At 39.3% G+C, this 19,639-nt stretch overlaps 1 protein-coding gene and 1 pseudogene across 1 annotated transcript; one reads left to right on the forward strand and one right to left on the reverse strand.

Moving 5' to 3' along the window:
* Nucleotides 1–1,602: 1,602 nt before the first annotated feature.
* On the forward strand, nucleotides 1,603–11,250 carry LOC143890461 (PIN domain-like family protein). Its single transcript, XM_077395156.1, has 10 exons — nucleotides 1,603–2,154; nucleotides 8,633–8,755; nucleotides 8,844–8,909; nucleotides 9,009–9,114; nucleotides 9,225–9,267; nucleotides 9,406–9,478; nucleotides 9,649–9,736; nucleotides 10,678–10,734; nucleotides 10,823–10,901; nucleotides 11,007–11,250. The coding sequence occupies exons 2-10, from the start codon at nucleotides 8,685–8,687 to the stop codon at nucleotides 11,018–11,020; spliced, it is 597 nt and encodes a 198-aa protein (XP_077251271.1). The 5' UTR covers nucleotides 1,603–2,154; nucleotides 8,633–8,684; the 3' UTR covers nucleotides 11,021–11,250.
* A 2,443-nt stretch (nucleotides 11,251–13,693) lies between these two features.
* LOC143891354 (aluminum-activated malate transporter 9-like) lies at nucleotides 13,694–18,480 on the reverse strand (annotated as a pseudogene).
* Between the last annotated feature and the right edge of the window lie 1,159 nt (nucleotides 18,481–19,639).

A 19,639-nucleotide genomic window follows, 5' to 3' on the forward strand; every position in this document is an offset into this window, starting at 1 on the left:
AGGCCTTGCCTGAGACGTTTGGCGAGCTTTTGGTGTATTGGTAAGATACCTAACATTTAGTATCACCACATCCTGCGTGCAGTCCTGAGTGGGGGCTCGCCTAGGTATGGGAACGGGTGGGACTCAGCTTGGTATGAGAAAGGTTTAAAGGGCTTGCCTAATACGTTCCTTCCGCTCTTGAGCTTTTTGGCGTATTGGTAAGGGAGTTTTTATATGGTGCACCACCGTCAAGTACCGTGAAAACGGCACCACTCTTGATATTTGATCCAACAACATTGCCCTTTTTAAGAGGTTGTTGTTGGATCAAATATCAAGGATGTTATCATACCACCTTCACAGGGCTTGACAGTCGGACACCATTAGGGGTGTAAACGGACATTCGAAATTCGATTACCGTCCGCATCCGAATTCGTTTAAAGCGAATATTATCTGAATCTGTTTCAAGCAGATATTATTCGAATCCGTTTATGAGATATCTGGCTCTTAGAGGATGCGAATCTGGTAAATGGTACATTCGATCCGTTTAGCATCCGAATCTGAGAAGTACATCCGTTTATCCCGAATATCCGTATCCGAATCCGTATCCGTATCTGTGTATCCAAATCCGTATCTGTATTTGTATGTCTTGAATATCCGTATCCGAATTCGTTTTATTTTTACTAATATTTAATATCATCAAATAAGTGAAAAAGTGTGTAAAGGAAAAAATACAAGGAAAAAAAGCATAATCCTAGAAAAACATGATGAGGAAAAAAGCATAATCCTAGAAAAACATGACAAAACTAGAGGAGAGAGATCGGGTTCGGGTCTGGTTGCCAAGGCCTCAACCCTAACCTAACCCGAAATTAAATCGGGTTTGCTTTTCCCAACCCAACCTGAGAAAATGCCAACCCAACTCAAGCCAAAATCAGGTTGAACCCATCGGGTTCGGGTTGAGCCCGACCCAAGTTGCACCCCTATGTACAACAATCCAAACAGGGAGTTAACTTTAGATAGAATATGGTTACTTGAGCCTTAGAGGGGTTAACTATTTCTATCTAAAGTTAACTAGCTTGGCCTTGTTTGGATTGTTGTAATTTTGTGGAAAAGTGTGTAAAGGAAATATATTTGTGAAATGAGATTTTATATGGTGTATGCCCTATAAGCTCGTATTTTTTCAAAAAGTACTATATAGACCACATCATAGGATGATCCAAACCGTCCATGTGATGGAACACAACATAAATAGGTTGGTTCCCAAAAATCATTTCCATGGGATGATCTTAGCCCTCCGATCTATGGAGATTTCCATAATATGCATTCCTGTAGAGATCAGAGGGTTGGCATCATCCTATAGAAATGATTTTTTGGGCACAAGCACAACCTATTTTACTTTGTCACCCATCACATGGACGGTTTGGATCATCTTGATTTTTTGGGCACAACCTATTTTCTTTGTGGCCCATCACACGGATGGGTCATCCTATGGTGTGTCGTACAGTACTTTTTAGGGCTTACACCATGTAATTTCTCAAAGCCCTGTTGTTTGCTATGGACAGCCACATTAAGTGTAAAACAAAGCCATAAATACACTAAATTGGGGTTGCATGAAGTTAAAGGGTGGGGGGTGAGGAATGAAACGGCTTGCTCAAATCCACAGTCTAATTTCTCAAAACCCTAAAAAAATGAGAAGAAGTATCCGAGGCGAGAGCTGCTGTGAAGAAACCCCTTGCCGTCCTCCACTAGCCGCCCCCACAACCACCATCATCACCATTGACCTCCATTAAATCCTAGATCTACCATTCCCTTCCCTCAACCACCATCATCCTGTAACTCCACCAGAGAGAATATCATTTTCCTTTAGAACCCATCCAATAAGGGCATCAAAGGAGGGGGCTCTTCTCATCTTCCAAAAATACAGAGAGAGAGAGAGAGAGAGAGAGAGAGAGAGAGAGAGAGAGAGAGAGAGAGAGAGAGAGAGAGAGAGAGAGAGAGAGAGAGAGAGAGAGAGAGAGAGAGAGAGAGATCCCTTGCTGCTACTTCCTTGATCACCAAGGACCTTCACCCTCGCCACTTCATCTCCCCCATCACAGGCTATCTCCATTGCCACCACAATCCGCAAGTGTAGCATCGAGATTAGAGACCAGAAGCTAATATATTAGATCCAAGACTCAAGTAATCTATTTCTCCTCTCTTTAATTCAAAGCTATATGTGAATCATATTGATTAGAATGATGTAGATCTGTAATTTTGGCTTGGTCATTGTGGATGCCTGAGATTGCTTAGTCGGTTAGATTTCTTTTTGTAGTTTAATTGATGCCACAACACCCGTTTTGTTTCCTATTTATTTGAGATGGGTTTTATGAAATTGAAGTTTCCTCGGACTCTTTTTTCCGAAGAGCACTAAAAGGGAAGAAAGGGGTTTCAGCCATTGTTTGGGTTCTAAATCCGGCCAATCTCCCGTGGATCCAGTGAGCATTCTTGTTGAATTGAATTCGGACATGATTTTTTCGAATTCGGATACTGGACTCAAATTCGGATTTAAATTCGGACATTCGTTTATGAATTCGAATTCGGATTTGAATGTGGATAAATGGATACGGATAATATCCGAATTCGAATAATATCCGTCGGATTCGAATTCGGTAAGAAATAATAAATATCCGTCGAATCCGAATTCGGATACGGATACTGACTATTCTAAACGAATTCGAATTCGGATAGAGCAATATCCGATTCGAATTCGATCCGTTTACACCCCTGGACACCATATAATTTCTCTTGGTAAGGTACCTAATACCATAACCCCAGAAATGCAAAATACCCACCCCTATTTTGTTTGCAAGCGAAAATAAACTTTGCTCCCTCATTGAAGAACTAAGACTTATAAATCGGCTCAGGATGGGCGGGTTGAACTTCAAGAACCTCAAACCCTAGTAAAAATCTAAAACCTATATATATTAAAGAAAAGTGTTGCTACTCGGTCTTAGCTAAGCTTATCTACTCGGTTTGGTTAAATACAGTGGGGGCCCACATTGTTTGGGTGATCCAAACCATTCATTTGAAAGCTCCTTACCTAGATAGGGTGTCCACAAAAAATCAGATCCATAGGATCATCCTAACCCATCCAACAGTGGAGGGAAAAATGGGAAAAAATGGACAGACACAGTTTGTCCACAAATCTGCCAATTTTCCTCTCCACTGTTGGATGGGTTAGGATCATCTTATGGGTCTGATTTTTTGTAGACACCCTATCTAGGTAAGGGGCTTTCAAATGAATGGTTTGGATCACCCAAACAATGTGGGCCCCCACTGTATTTAACCCGACCGAGTAGATAAGCTTAGCTACAAGACCGAGTAGCAACACTTTTCCGTATATATATGTGTGTATATATATATATATATATATATATATATATATATATATATATATATATATATATAGAGAGAGAGAGAGAGAGAGAGAGAGAGAGAGAGAGAGAGAATTGTACGCTCGAGTGTACCAAGCTTATGGTACGCTCGAGTGCCCAATCACATGTGGGCCCACTTTGTTAGGATGATCCAAAGCATTCATTTGAAAGGCCCTTACATAGATGGGGTGTGTACCAAAAATCAGCTACATAGGATTATCCTAACCCATCCAATTGTGGAGGTCAAAATGGACAGACACTGTTTGTCCACAAATCTGCCCATTTTTGCCCTCTACTTTTGAAGGGGTTAGGATGATTTAATAGAGCTGATTTTTGGTACACACCCTATCTATGATAGGGCCTTGCAAATGAATGATTGGGCACTCGAGCGTACCATAAGCTTGGTACGCTCGAGCGTACAATCCTTTTCCTCACACACACACACACATATATATATATATATATATATATATATAATGCGGGATATCAACCGTCGACCGATGAGATTAGAACTAACAAAGAGAAAATGAAACGCTTGAATCAAACCTCTGAGTCAGAGACCGACGAAAAAATGGCACAAAGAAAAGAATGCATACCTGACAGTGGATTTTCTTTTCTATTTCTTCTTTCTTTGTTTCTTCTTCGGGTGGGTTTAGGGTTAGAAGTTTGTCACAAGTTGAGTTTCTCGCACAGGAAGGATAAATGAGAATAGTAACTCATGCCTTAAACTTTGGGGCTTAGGTCGGTTGGGTTGATCGAAGCCTCAGCCCTAACCAGAAAAAAATTGGATTGTTATTTTCCAACCCTAACTAGGGGTGCAACTTGGGTCGGGTTGGATCGGGGAACAATTCATGTTAGCCAAACGTGCCCTTAGTGTTTAAAGGGCTGTCAAAAGGTTATTATAGTTCTCAAAAAGCCCTTTAAACACTAAAAGACAAGAAGCTTCCGCGGAGTATCAAAACTTGAGAGTGCTGATATCATTTTCCTTCATATTTAATTCATGTATGTCTATTTAGGAGGGACATTTTTGTAACATGAAAAAACCCTACTCAAAATCATGGACAACATTTCGTTCTTTTATTTCCTCTTGTTTTGATAATGAATCATCTCGCTAAGTATCTATTTATTCCCTCTTCCCTTCTCTAACACTAGGCCCTAATTGTGTACGCCATAAGTAGGGCCCAGAACACTCCGCGTGGTTGGCAACGGGGCGGAGCGGGGCCGGATGTTGCATTCCCCGTCCCCGCTTCGGGGATTGCGGGGAATCCCCGTTCCCGCCCCACGGGGGAAATCTAATCCCCATCCCCGTCGGGGAAAAAAATCCCCGTACAATCTCCACCCAATGAAATAAGAAATGTGAGAACTGCTTACATATAAAATATAAGACAAACTTAAATCATAAGCATATTTTATGGAAAATGATATTTGCACAACCTCAGTTGTCTTTTCTTCATTAATTTGCTGTGAAAGCCTTTGGGAAATGAAATGATCATTTGATAGATCTTCAAATTTTAAATAAGTTATTTTTTATAATGTAATGAATCGGGGCGGGGCCAAGGCCCTCCCCATTCCTGCCCCGTCCCCGCACCGGGGAATTTTTTACATCCCCATACCTGCCTAGATATGGGAATCCCCGCCCCGAATGGGCCGGGCTGGGGCGGATCCCCGGTTTTTCGGGTTAAATTGCCAGCCTTAACACTCCGGACTGTACAATTTGGAAAGGATTGTGAGTTTGTGACCTAGACTCAAAAGATTAAGATCCTAAAATCCACTTCAAAAATAATATATTGACACACCTAGGGTTACTTGCATTTAGTTTGGGATTTGAACAAGTCATGACCAAGACATAGGTGGATCCGATGACATCCCTAGAGTACTTGCGTTTAGTTTGGGACCCACACGATACACAAGTGGGTCCCACCATGCTCCCTTTTTTTTATCTTAGTGTGACCCCAAGGTCAGGAATGGTCCCCAACTCCCCATAGCATATGTCCCACACTCCCCCTACACTACCACATAAGACGTCTTAGTGAGAGTCATGGTTGATTAATCAATGAGACCTACTTCCACCTAACAAAGTATTAAACTAAAGATATATATAATTTCTTGTCTTAAGTCATGATAACCAATTCCACGAGTGTATGGTGAGGAAGGAAGAGTATACGGAAATAAAAGAAAAAGAGTAAGAAACTTTGATTTATGTTTTATTTTTATAATGGAAGCTGTATCTTAGAAAGCATGTTTCACTCCATGGCAAGATTCACAACTCCTGCACATTAAAGAGGGAAAAGAAAATTGATGTTCTCACACGTTTTGATGTTTCTAATATATTAAAAAAGAGTTTGATTTTGGCTCAGTTTTTATTCGCTCAGTTTTTATTCGCCGTGTGTGCCAGAAGTCCATTATTTTTCTAAAAGTACTGTGGGCCCGCTTCATAGGATGATCGAAACCGTTCATTTTGTTGTGCCACAAAGTAAATAAGTTGTATCTTGAAAATTTATTGCATAGGTTGATCCAACCCTCCGTTCTGTACAGGGACTGCAAATTATAGAAAATTATAGATTTTATATTGTGTGTGCACGAGAAGTCCAATATTTTTCTAAAAGTATCGTGGGCCCTCTTCATAGGATAATCCAAAGAGTTCATTTGTTGTGCCGCAAAGTAAATAGGCTGTAACCCACATATCTTCTACGATCTAAGGAGGTTTCTATTATGTACAGTCCCTGTACAGATCGGAGGGTTAGGATCATCCTATGTAATAATTTTCAAGCAATGATAAATTCGCAGCCCTGTAAAGGAGGGTGTGTGGCCGACTTTAATGCTTTTTTAACGTTTAAAGGGGTGCGGGGTGCGAATTTATCATTGCCTGAAAATTATTGCATAGGATGATCCTAAACCCTCCGATCTGTACAGGGACTGTACATAATAGAAACCTCCTTAGATCGTGTAGATGATATGTAGGGTACAACCTATTTACTTTGCGGCACAACAAATGAACGGTTTGGATTATCCTATGAAGAGGGCCCACGATACTTTTAGAAAAATATTGGACTTCTCGTGCGCACACCATATAAAATCTCTCATTTTCTATAATTTGCAGTCCCTGTACACACACCATATAAAATCTCTCATTTTCTATAATTGCAGTCCCTGTATAGAACGGAGGGTTAGATCAACCTATGCAAATAATTTTCAAGATACAGCTTATTTACTTTGTGGCACAACAAAATAAACGGTTTCGATCATCCTATGAAAATGGGACCACAGTACTTTTAGAAAAATATTGGACTTCTGGCACACACGGCGAATAAAAACTGTGCCAAAATCAAACTCTTTTTTTTTCAATATATTGGAAACATCAAAACGTGTAAGAACATCAATTTTCTTTTCCCTCTTTAATGTGCAAGGGTTGTGAATCTTGCCATGAAGTGAAACATGTTTTCTAAAATACACCTTCCATTATAAAAATAAAAAAATAAATCAAAGTTCTTAGTCTTTTTCTTTTATTTCTGTGTATTTTTCCTTCCTTACCATACACTCGTGGAATTGGTTATCATGACTTAAGTTAGATATGTATTTAGTTTAATATTTTGTTTGGTGGAAGTAGGTCACATTGATTAATCTACCATGACTCTAACTAAGACGTCTTAGGTAGTTAGGTGGTAGTGTAGTGGCACATATGCTATGGGGACCACTCCTGACCTTTTGTGCATTGAAATTTATTGAAGAGACGGGGTAGGGTCACGCTAAGAGAAAAAAGGAGAATGGTGGGACCCAATTGTGTATCATGTGGGTCCCAAACTAAATGCAAGTAACCCTAGGGGTGTCAATAGACCCACTTAGGATCGGATCAACCTCTGTCTTTGTCATGGCTCGTTCAAATCCCAAACTAAATGCAAGTAACCCTAGGTGTGTCAATATATCGTTTTTGAAGTGGGTTTTAGGATCTTACTCTTTTGAGTCTAGGTCAAAAACTCACAATCCATTCCAAATTGTTCTGTACTAAGTGTCCTGGGCCCTACTTATGGTGTACACAATTAGGGCCTAATGTTAGAGAAGCGAAGAGGGAATAAATAGAGACTTAGAGAGGATTCATCATCAAAACAAGAGGAAATATAAGAATGAAATGTTGTCCACGATTTTGAGTAGGGTTTTTTAATTTTACAAAAATGTCACTCCTAAATAGACATAAATGAATGAAATATGAAGGGAAATGATATAAGCACTCTCATGTTTTGATACTCCGTGGAAGCTTGTTGTTTAATGTTTAAAGGGCTTTGTCAGGGCTTTTTGGGAATTGTAATAACCTTTTGACAGCCCTTTAAACTCTAAGGGCACATTTGGCTACCATGAATTGTTCCCCGATCCAACCCGAACCAAGTTGCACCCCTAGTTAGGGTTGGAAAATAACAATCCGAATTTATTTCTGGTTGGGGTTGAGGCTTCGGGCAACCCCATCCGACCCAAGCCCCTAACTTTAAGGCCCGAGTCACTATTCTCATTTATCCTCCCTGTGAGAGAAACTCAACCCGTGACAACTTCTAACCTTGAACCCGCCCGAAGAAGAAACAAAGAAAGAAGAGAAGAAAAGAAAATCCGCTATCAGGTATGCATTCTTTTCTTTGTACTATTTTTTTTCACCTGTTTCTGATTTAGAGGTTTGATTCAAGGGTTTCATTTTCTCTCTGTTAGTTCTTATCTCATCGGTCGTTTGTTGATATCTCGCATATTTTGTACATATATAGGTCTTAGATTTTTACTAGGGTTTGAGGTTCTTGAAGTTCAACCCGACCCATCCTAAGCCGATTTATAAGTCTTAGATCTTCAATGAGGGAGCAAAGTTTATTTTCGCTTTCAATCAAAATATGGGTGGGTATTTTTCATTTCTAGGGTTGTGGTGTTAGGTACCTTACTAATACGCCAAAAGCTCCAGAGCTAATAGAACGCATTAGGCAAGCCCTTTAAACCTGTCCTATAGCAGGTTGGGTCCCACCCGGCCCCATACCTAGGCAGGCATCCACTCAGGATAGTTCTCGGGGACGTGGTGATACCAAATGTTAGGAACCATACCAATACGCCAAAAGCTTTCAGGCAAGGCCTTTTAAACCTGTCCCATACAGTCCCATACCTGGGCGGGCTCCTAATCTTTAAGGAGGCGCATGATGTCTTTTCCCTTGCAAGCGAAAGAGGCGGTGATTTTCAATTACAAGACTAATATCTTTTCTTCAAATTATCGTTTATAGGGTTCGGGAAAAAGAAAGGAAGATTGTGAGAACTCGTCTAGGGTTTCTCAAAATGGGTAGAGCGAAGAAGGCCCCAAGATTCGCAGTCACGAAAAAGCTCGTGAGCTCGAAGACTCTTCAAAAGTAAGAAATCCTCTTCCCGCTCCATTCTATCCTGTTCTTCTCCTTTTCTCATTGGAAATATTTCAGATTTTTCTATTTTCATTTACAGATATAAGGAAGATGTTCTAAACCCTAAAAAGAAAGATCTCGAAAAGGAGAACCTTCCACGAAACGTGTAAGCAAACATTTCTTCACCCATCTTTTGGAATTTGTCACCTTTTCCTTGTAGAATTTTATGTTTATGTTTTATTTTCTCTATCTGATAATGTGACAGTCCAAACGTTCCATCCACACTTTTTTTCAAGTATAACACTGCACTTGGGCCGCCATATCTTGTCCTGGTGGATACCAATTTCATCAACTTTTCTATTCAGAATAAGGTATTCTTTTTAAATCCATTTGATTTCATGAATGTGAGTTTTGATTGTAAAATGGTGGTTACCTTATTTTTTACCTTGCATGACTAATCACTCTTCTATTTTTTATGTAGTTGGATCTGGAAAAAGCAATGATGGACTGCTTATATGCAAAATGTAAGTGTGCAATCGACTCAACTGCTGAGTTTCATTTTAAATTTGATGTTGTTCTATACTAATTGTGTTTTTGTTGGTGCTTCTTCCAGTTAATATTTTTTATCTATGGCTTATTCCTTTTTCCATTTGGTTGTCTAGGTACTCCCTGTATTACGGATTGTGTCATGGCAGAGCTTGAAAAGTTGGGCCAAAAGTATCGTGTGGCTTTGAGGTATCATCGTTTGTGATTGATTACTTTTCATTTCTTCAAAATACATTCTGATTTCAGTTCTCCCTCCAAATTCTGCATTTGCTGGCATGTGCATGGGACTGCGTATTCATTTGAGTGCATTCTTGATTGTCCATTCACTAATGATGAATCTACCTCTGTTTTTGTTACAGGATTGCCAAGGACCCTCGTTTTGATAGATTACCCTGCACACATAAAGGAACTTACGCTGATGACTGTATTGTTGATAGGGTTACTCAGGTATAATTAGATGTCTGCATTCACTACAACATGTTATTGCTGTTGATTTTCTCTGCGTCATTCAGAATTGAAATTCAGCTCTACATTCTGTTATTGGTGTTGATTTTCTGTATCATTCAGAATTCAAATTCAGCCCTACATTCCTTGAGAACAATCAGAACATATTTTTATTTGTTCCTTTTAACTTGTTTAGTAATGGCTTGTTATGATGGACTGTACTGTTCAATAGTTATAATCAATCTATTGAAAAATAAAATTAGCATCCCATTAAAGATTAAAATGAAATGGATGCACACTTTATACGTAATAGTATCTCTTTCTTCAATAGTGATGTTGATGCAAATTGCACATCCAGTAGCCCAGGCCCTTCAAGAAATTATGGAAGAGATTTTAAAGTAGTGTGGATTAATTGAATTTTCTCCATGTAAGTCTTAAAAAAATGAATCTTGAATTAATTGAATTTTTCTCCTCTTTACAACTTGCATTGCTAGCATCTGATTGTCATGCGGTTGACTTGTCACTTGAAAAATTTGTCCAAATACCTTGAACTTCTAGGGGGCGTCAAATAATATTTGGTACCTTGAATAATGATGATTTGTGGCAAATAAATCTCAAAATATTATGTGGAAGTGCAGAGTGTATGTACCATTGAAAAAACAAAGTTGAGAGCATATGTAGAGTTCCATATTTTTGTTTAAATGGCTCTCAACATGTGATTGATTGCAGCCACTAAATGTCAAGGCTTGCTTCAAATCAGTGACCATGCTTTGAGTGTTTCTTTGCTCTTTGAAAACATGAAAAACACAAAAGACAGCTATGTTTCTCCCATGCCAGTCATTCTCTGTAAGAAGGAATTATATGTATGTGTGATCATGAATATAGCTGGATTATTATTATCTCATTTCTTCTTCCAATATATTAATGACTACTCTAATGTACAGCATAAGTGCTACATCGTCGCTACGTGTGATAGGGACTTGAAGCGAAGAATTCGCAAGGCAAGAGATATCCACTGCTTGTGGCTTGATATTTCATCTGATTGTATTTAATGCAAATTTAATTTATGAAATGGCTTGTTGTGTGTAGGTCCCTGGTGTGCCTATCATGTATATTACTAAGCATAAGTATTCGATTGAGCGCCTACCGGAAGCAACTATAGGCGGAGGTAGTCTAGAAGCCTCCCTTTTTTTTTAATCTCAATTACGCCCATATGCTTGAACTATTTACATTTACATTTCTCTAATATTTATATTGGGTATGTTCTCCTCAGCTCCAAGATATTGATTCTGGATGATCGTTTAGCTAACGGGTTGGAATAGCATCATTAAAGTCCGCAATCATTTTCACTTTTTCAGGTTCCGTTCTTTTTTAAATATTTCAGGTTCCATGCCTTTTTTCCTTTTTTCTCTAATCCCATACCCTCATGTTGATGAAATACACAATGTCATGGATACATTTGTTGTTCTCACTAAAGTAATCAATATGAGTTGCCCATAATTATTCTGTTGGATTTATATTTATATTTATATTTAAGGTCCTTGCTTGGAAATGGTTGGTGGTTTTGCTTCTTGAGTTCCCATCTCCATAATGAGTTGTCTTTTCAGTGTTTCAATTACAAATGGAAAGGAAGTTCTAAATGTAGCATATTTGTCTTTTTTTCTACTTGTGCCTATTTTCTGAAGTTTAAAGCGTGCCCAATATAGTTTGTTCCATTGTTGTTTATTCATTAGTGAGAATTGCCTTGTATCAAATACAAGGGGCCCTTCTATTCCTCCTTGGAGGTTTGCTCGTCTTTTGGATGAGATCTTTGATAAAATTGAAGGTTCGTCGGTCATTTTCAATCATGTTAAGAGATCGGTTAATAGTGTGGCAGATGGTTAGGCTAGAGAAGGGGTAGATAGGGTAGCCTTAGAGTGGTTTGATTTTTTGCCCCCATAATTTGAGCCTATATTTGTTCTTTTTTCTCCCTTTTGTTTCTGTTTTCCTTGTATCTCTTCTGGTTGACTCTGTCTTGGTCGCCCTCTCATTCTTTTAATAGAAGTTTTTGCTACCATTCAAAAAAAAAAAAAACAAACAGTGAGAATTGCCTTTCTTGCTTTTGATATGCATGCAGATGGGGTTTGGTAGATCCCTTACTGTTCATTGGTTAGAAAAGACTGTAACTGAAATGGAGGGCTTTTAATTCATTTTATTCCCAGATTTATTCCATAGTTGTTGAATCCATCAGCATTTTGATCTTCTAAGATCCATTTATGGCTTTTTGGATGCCACCAAATCTGTCCTTATTTGTATATAAAGTTATTTTAAGTTAATCTTATCGACAACTGGACATTAAGGCCTCTTTATAATTTCTAAAACTATTGTAGCCATAACTTGCAAATAAGCAAAATTTAACTCCCATAACATATTTTTCGAACCAATAAGTATGTTAAGAACCAAACCAATTAAAAACAGCAGTAGCCCTGCTAGCTGAACAAACTAACAAACCAGGAAACTACACCTGGCCAAAGAACTTCTACAAGTCGGACATCTCATCCCAGACTTGTATTCAAATAACTTTGACCCTAGTCTTGATTGAGTACTAAAGTGGGTCTTTTTAGATACTTTGTACCATTTCTAGGAATTCATCTGTTGAATCCAAGATGGTGAGACAATATTATCTAGCAAACTTAATAGACCATCTCCTTATGGCGTAGATGGTATGTTCAAAAACATATCCTCTCATGTTTCCGTATATAGAATCTGTCAACTGCAATGGTGATTGACTGATTGGATAACATTTTATATCTTTGTTATTTTAAGCTTAATTTTGATGGCTCGAGCATTGGGAATCACACAGTAAGCATAAGAGGGCCTCTTAATGGATGAGCATTGTGCTACTAGGTGGGTTTTTTCCGGTTTGATTGGGATTAAGAAGTCTAACGAAGCAGTGGTAAGAGCGGTTATACAAGGGTATTAGATTTTTTTTTGAATGGTAGGGTATTATAATTGTAGAGAGTCTCTTAATGGATGAGCATTGTGCTACTAGGTGGGTTTTCTCCGGTTTGATTGGGATTAAGAACTCTAATGAAGCAGTGGTAAGAGCTGTTATACAGGGTATTAGATTTTTTTTTGAATGGTAGGATATTAGAATTGTAGAGAGTCGATTTGGCTAGGTTTATAGTGGAAGGTGAATCCTTGAACGTGATTAGGTGGCTTGAGGGGGAGCTTCCTATCATTTGAGGTTTGCGGATTTTATTGAGGAGATCTTGGACTGAACGGAGGGGTCTCATGTTAGATATCGGTATGTTAGGAAATTGGCCAACTCGAAGCCAGGCTTTTTAGCCCAGATGGGGTGGCCAGGGCTGGTTTAGAGATCTTCAATTTTTTTCCTCCATGATCTGTAGTTTTTCTCTTTGTTCATTCCTCTTCTCTTTCTATCTTGTTTGGATCATCTCGGTCTTTTCGTTTAATAAAATCTTTTTGCAACTCAAAAAAAAAGAAAATGAAGATTTGATTCCAGAAATTTTGCATCGTAGAATCAATTTCATTAAGTATTTTTGTGTGCCCCCATCTCCTCAGGACACTACTCACTGGATGGGTTGTAGGGCTTTTGCTGGTCCTATTTGATGGGGTTTTCTTCAATAACAGTGTGAAGCTGCTAATAGCCATGCCACCCATGAGCCGAAGCCCAATTCTGTAAATCCTGTGAAAATAACATGGGAGAATCAGATTTCTTTACCTTTTTTACTCAAAGCTTGGCAATCGCTTCAGCCGATTCTGATTCTCCTGTTTCTGCCCTTTTATTGCCCGAGAACTAGCATTGTTGCCAAACACACCAGTTTTTGACACAATCAATTCTCAAAATCCAAAACAAACAGCGCCTTAGCAGTTTGAATTTGGATTAAGAGATTATCAAGGGCTGCTTTCTGAATTTGACACCCAGTTCCAGAAAAATGAAAGCAACAAATACAGTCGAAACATGTAATAGAAAGATTTTAAGGTATAGGAAATTATTTTGGTTGATGACATTGAAGTTACATAATCCCTTTTTCACATGGTCTGCATCTATTTCATATAAAGTGATATAAATAATGGGATTAAGTTTGGTAATTTTACTAGTAAGCTCCACTTTACTTCACACCCTCATGCTTGAACTTTGCCATCTTAGCAAGCTCCTCTACAGCCTCAACCAAGTGATCAAGTCGAGCCACAAACTCAATGAGCAGCGAAGTGAAGTTAACAAGTGACAGAGATGTGGTGCTCTCATCTTGGGGATTAGATCCATGACGTTGCCTCCCTCCTCTTCAAAGTCATCGACCTCTCTTGACGGCCACGAGTAGAGCCTCCTCTGCTGTTTTTTCATGGTCTCGTGGTAAGATTCCGTTCGAGCCGGAGCTGCGGAGGGTTTATTCTGAGATGGGTCATTTTGGGGTGGTTCAAGACCGTCACTATGGCCGAGCTCAGCCAATTGGGTGGAGAGATTACTGAGGTTGGAGGAGAGAGTGGAGGAGAGTTTGGTGGGGGGAGGCTTGGAAGAGTAGTCGAGGAGTTCATGGGCAGAGGTGAGAAGATAGGAGTGCATGTCAATGGAATGTTGGAGGCGCTCCGTCGAGTGGTGGACCTTCTTCAGTAGAGCAGCTTGAAGGTTGCACTTCATGTTATTTATGTCCTTGCCCAAGATTCTCACAAGCTCCGCGGCTTGGGTGCTTGCATCCATGATCACTGACTGGAATACAGTTCGGAGGTTATATGGTGCCTGAAAAAACAATAGTGAACATCACTTGTTATCATCATAGTCTATCTTACTGGTTGAGATTCTTAGAAAGAAAACTATGGAGACATGGGGGAAATCTTTATCGTCCAAAAAAAATCAGCTAACTGATCATTATAAAGTCGGCTTTTTGGATCAAATATCAAGGGCGGTACCATGATTACTCGCTTAGCGCGGACACCATATAAAAATTTGCCATTTAGAAAGTTTGTTTGTCAAACAAATGACAAGAATTCAGAGGGAGAAAAGAAGAAAAAGGAATAGAAGAAGACCCGTATCTCTGAGTGTAGGACTCCATGCGATGCCATCACCTCATAAGCATAGTGCCGGAGAACTGCACCCACCTTCATGTACTCCATCCAAGGATAGAAGAAATACTGGAATCTTCCATGTGGCGGCTCCCATTTCACCGAATCCGCCTGAAAACCAAAATTAAAAACAATTACACTTCACTAATTACATCGATGTTCAAATTCAACTGATAAATCTATCAATAATTAAGCTAGAAATTCCCGAAATGCTGATTCGTCGGCGAAGTCATCATTAACCATCTTGGCAAACTCTGGGTGACCAGACCCATCATCCTGTAGATACGTCCTAACACACTCTAAGGTCAGAAAATAAAATGTCAAGTCAAAAAGTTGCCACAATTTGATCAGAAATATCATGTACTTGTACAAGGTGGTTTACCTTCTAGTGAGTCAGCAATCGAGTCAAAACTCCTGACTACCTCCTTATGTAGTTGCTCTCCAGCCCATATAGGGAAGATGGGTACATTCACAAAAACAGCCACGAATGCTCCCATCGCGATCGAGTACAGCCGATCCATGACAGTTCGTATAGGATTCCCCATCCGATAACCGGAGACTATAAGCAGACAGAATGTGAAGAGTATGACCCTAAAGCCATACTCATACGAAGCAAAGGACGGCCATAGCTTTATGAACGAAGTCAGGGCTCCTCTAGATAAACCTTGACAAACACATCGACCGTTGAGTATGGCTTTAGGGTCATACTTCACATTCTGTCTGCTTATAGTCTCCGGTTATCGGATGGGGAATCCTATACGAACTGCCATGAATCGGTTGTACTCGATCGCGATGGGAGCATTCGTGGCTGTTTTTGTGAATGTACTCATCTTCCCTATATGGGCTGGAGAGCAACTACATAAGGGGCTAGTCAGCAGTTTTGACTCGGTTGCTGACTCACTAGAAGGTAAGCCACCTTGTACAAGTACATGACATTTCTGATCAAATTCTGGCAACTTTTTTACTTGACATTTTATTTTCTGACCTCAGAGTGTGTTAGGAAGTATCTAAAGGATGATGGGTATGGTAACCCAGAGTTTGCCAAGACGGTTAATGATGACTTCGCCCGAAAAGAGTTTAATGTCGCCCGAAATATCCGAAATGCTGGTTCGTCGGCAAAGTCATCATTAACCATCTTGGCAAACTCTGGGTGACCAGACCCATCATCCTGTAGATGCTTCCTAACACACTCTAAGGTCAGAAAATAAAATGCCAAGTCAAAAAGTTGCCAGAATTTGATCAGAAATATCATGTACTTGTAAAAGGTGGTTTACCTTCTAGTGAGTCAGCAACCGAGTCAAAACTGCTGACTAGCTCCTTATGTAGTTGCTCTCCAGCCCATATAGGGAAGATGAGTACTTTCACGAAAACATTCACGAATGCTCCCATCGCGATCGAGTACAGCCGATCCATGGCAGTTCGTATAGGATTCCCCATCCGATACCCGGAGACTCTAAGCCTACAAAATGTGAAGAGTATGACCCTAAAACCATACTCATACAGTGCAAAGGACGGCCATAGCTTCATGAACGAAGTCAGGGCTGTAACCTATCCGCTTTCCGATGAAGACAAGGTCCTGTTGTTCTAGTTTTCTAGATAACCTTGACAAACACCATAAAAGCTGAGAACTTCTCTTATTTCTCATTCCCTGTAGCCATTCTTCAAAGAGCTTCTGCAAAACATGCCAAAATATTAAACTACTTCATCCCCTTCCAATTTTCAATTCATTGTTCTGTGTCACCCCCAAAAATCTTGGTGATGTAGACAACATATACAGTGGATGAGAAATCACGGCTGTGGATGGTCCAAGACTTTTGACCTGAGCAACGGCAGAGTACCACTTAGGAGAGTAAGGAGACATGCATATGGCACTGAGGTACTCAGTTACCCATTTTCTCACCAAGCCAATGCCCTAAAACTGATTCTCTTGCTTATTGACTCATCTCTAGATGATCCCTTTTATACCTAAATCATGTGAATGGTGCATAAATTTACATTTAAGTCAAGCAACCCAAAAAGGTGGGGGTTTGGAAAGTAAATAAATAGAAATAACATCAGTAACTCAAGATAATATATAATACACATCAAAGAACACATTAATGAAAATGAAAATAGAATAGCATATGAAAATACCTGTAACAAAGGAACCTCCTCAACAGGGAGCTCAGCCCCAAGATCACCCCTAGCCACCATAGCCTATAGAAGAAAGATAAACTCAGAAATATCATAGACTGATGAGCATACAATACACTCAGAAATATCAAAGACTGACGAGCATACAATACATAACAAAAGAATATATGAAACAAACCAAGCAAGCCAAAAAATAAGCTCTTAACTGTAACAAAGAAAAATAAGTTCTTCCCATAAGAGATAGTATCCAGGTGAATGCCAGTTCCAATTGCATCTATGTTTCCTCAAGAATTCTTTTTGCAGATGAAGTATGCCAATTGAATTTATTACTCCCCAAATAGATCTCCCTACATACACATAAATACTGGTTCATCAATAGATTTGTTAAAAGGACTTCAAATAGTTTATATGGCCAAAGAGTCAAAGATGGCTTAGAGACGATGATTCAATATTTAGTGCATGGCTCTAATACAATACCCTAATCTGGTATTTATGTTTTATATCCAATAGTTCTTATCTAATAGCATACTACTGCACCATCTGAAAGAGACGTTCGATGAAAAATCATGTGATGGATTTCAAAGTCCTTGGCCAGAGAAGGGGAATAGAATGGACCAAGCTGCATATTCATGCAAACACTTGTTTATTCCATATTTTTTAATTTTAGCTCACTCCACAGAAACAGCAACACTGTAACATATCCTCTAGACTATAGCTAGAAGCCTAGAACAACTTTTAAATATTAATTGCCAAGTACATGATTGGAGAAATCTAAAATCGTGTTTGAAAGTTGAAGTCATTGTCCATAACAGGAATACAATTGATAGAAGGCCACACTAGGGTTTAAAAACTTGGAAGCAGTTACTTCTTTCTTGATGCAACGGTCCGACACCGACTGCTAAGGCACAATCAGCTGAATGGACAACCAATCCCCAAAACTTGGTACTTCTACATATAATAGGTGATGGAAGATCCTAAGTGGGTTGATTCCAGATAAACACAGTCATGATTACTTGGGCAAGATGAGTTCTCTTTAGTAAAAAAGATAAAATTCCATTGAAGGAAAGAAAAAATATGAAGAAAAACACCATGATACGGTTGTTTCAAGTTTCAACACCCATAATATTGGTGAGTATACCGAGGGGCAAGACATACTGACTAAAATGTGAAGAGAACCAAACAGTGTAACCAATCTTATGGGTGAAACAAGTCTTGCAATATACAGAGTCAGGTGTCATAACCCATCTGATGCAGAGATGATAGAATGGACATTTGGTACCACTTTTGCATCTTTGAGAAAGGAAACAGCATAGCAGTCCACTTTATTGTCAACCCCGAACTTAATGTCGTCCCAATCTTTTTCTGCAGAAAAACAAAGCAGATGGTTATCTACATTTATACAAGAATAAAGGGGCGTTTGGATACACGGATTTTAGAATGTGTGACTTCTTCAAAATTGTAGCTAAGAGACAAGAGAAGAAGCGGATCAGCCGTCGTTTTTTACTTCTTGCCCTTCTTTCGAACATCAAGAGAGTAGTAGATCCCCCCATATTTCTAGGTTTTAGAAATCTTAGGATGCTGGAGAGATTTTTAAAACCTGAATTTCTCACTTAAAATTCAAGAAACGTTATCAGGACAGCATACGACAACTTGATCATGAACCGTCTTTTACACTGTTTTCAAACTAAAAACCTAGATTCTAAAATCTGCGTATCTAAGGGGCCATTTGGATATGTGGTTTTTAGAATCCTAGATTTCATCAAAATCATAAATGGGAAACAAGAGAAAAATGACCACCTGTCGTTTTCTGATTTCTTGCTCATCTTTCCCCTGCAAGAGAGCAGCGTCTTATGTTCCCAGGTTTAGGAATCTCAAGATATGCTTTCAGGACATCATACAACAGCTTGAACATGAACCCTCTTTCACTGTTTTCAAACTAAAACTTGGATTCTAAAATCCACGAATCCAAATGGCCCCTAATGTTTTTTGAACGTTTAAAGGTGTGCGGGCAATGATAAATTCGCACCCCCAATAGGATAATTTGCACCTCTTTAACTGGAATTGACGAAAGTCTGCGACATACCCTCCGTGCTAATTATCGTATAGTGGGTGCGAATTCATGTTTTTGATGGGTGCGAATTCATCATTGCCCTTTATCACTCAGGAGGCTAAAATCATTCAATCAAGGTTAGGACTATTGGCCGTCCATTGTTTCCAATGGATTCGATCAGATCCACGTGGCACAATGCACGGGGATTAGACGAATAATCCGAACGGCTGCATGATCAAGGCAAATTAACACACTGCAAAATTTTGCAGTATCAGTACCAGTAGAGGAATTACCTTCCACAGTAATTTTTTTTTTTTTTTCCAATTGTTTAAATAACAAACAAAAAGAAAGAAAAGGTAATCCAGCCGTTTTGAATTTATTAGTTTAAGACAAGAATAAGAAAAGGCACCCCTTCTTGTAGGTTATTCCCCCCCTCCTCCTCTCTTTTGAATTTATTAGTTTAAGACAAGAATAAGAAAAGGCCCCCCCTCCTTGTAGGTTTCTCTCTCTCTCCGGAACAGGAACAATTGATGGGCCCCCAAAATTCTCCTCCTTGGTTCCTAAATCCAACCCACTATGACAGTGTACCGTCCAGACCATAGGATGATCCAATCAGTCCATTTGATAGGCCACATCGTAAATAGGTTGTGTCCCAAAAA

Source organism: Tasmannia lanceolata, unplaced genomic scaffold (genome assembly GCF_043159265.1).
Source record: "Tasmannia lanceolata isolate RefF3 unplaced genomic scaffold, GAP_Taslan_0.1 ptg000013l, whole genome shotgun sequence".
Classification (NCBI taxonomy): Eukaryota; Viridiplantae; Streptophyta; class Magnoliopsida; order Canellales; family Winteraceae; genus Tasmannia; species Tasmannia lanceolata.

What these genes read in the sequence shown, in the direction of transcription:
- LOC143890461 (XM_077395156.1), top strand. Translation starts at nt 8,685, where the DNA reads ATGGGTAGAGCGAAGAAGGCCCCAAGATTCGCAGTCACGAAAAAGCTC. An exon ending in AAGTATCGTGTGGCTTTGAG is followed by an intron (nt 9,479 to 9,648) that starts GTATCATCGTTT and finishes TTTTTGTTACAG; the next exon opens with GATTGCCAAGGACCCTCGTT. An exon ending in TGAAGCGAAGAATTCGCAAG is followed by an intron (nt 10,735 to 10,822) that starts GCAAGAGATATC and finishes TGTTGTGTGTAG; the next exon opens with GTCCCTGGTGTGCCTATCAT.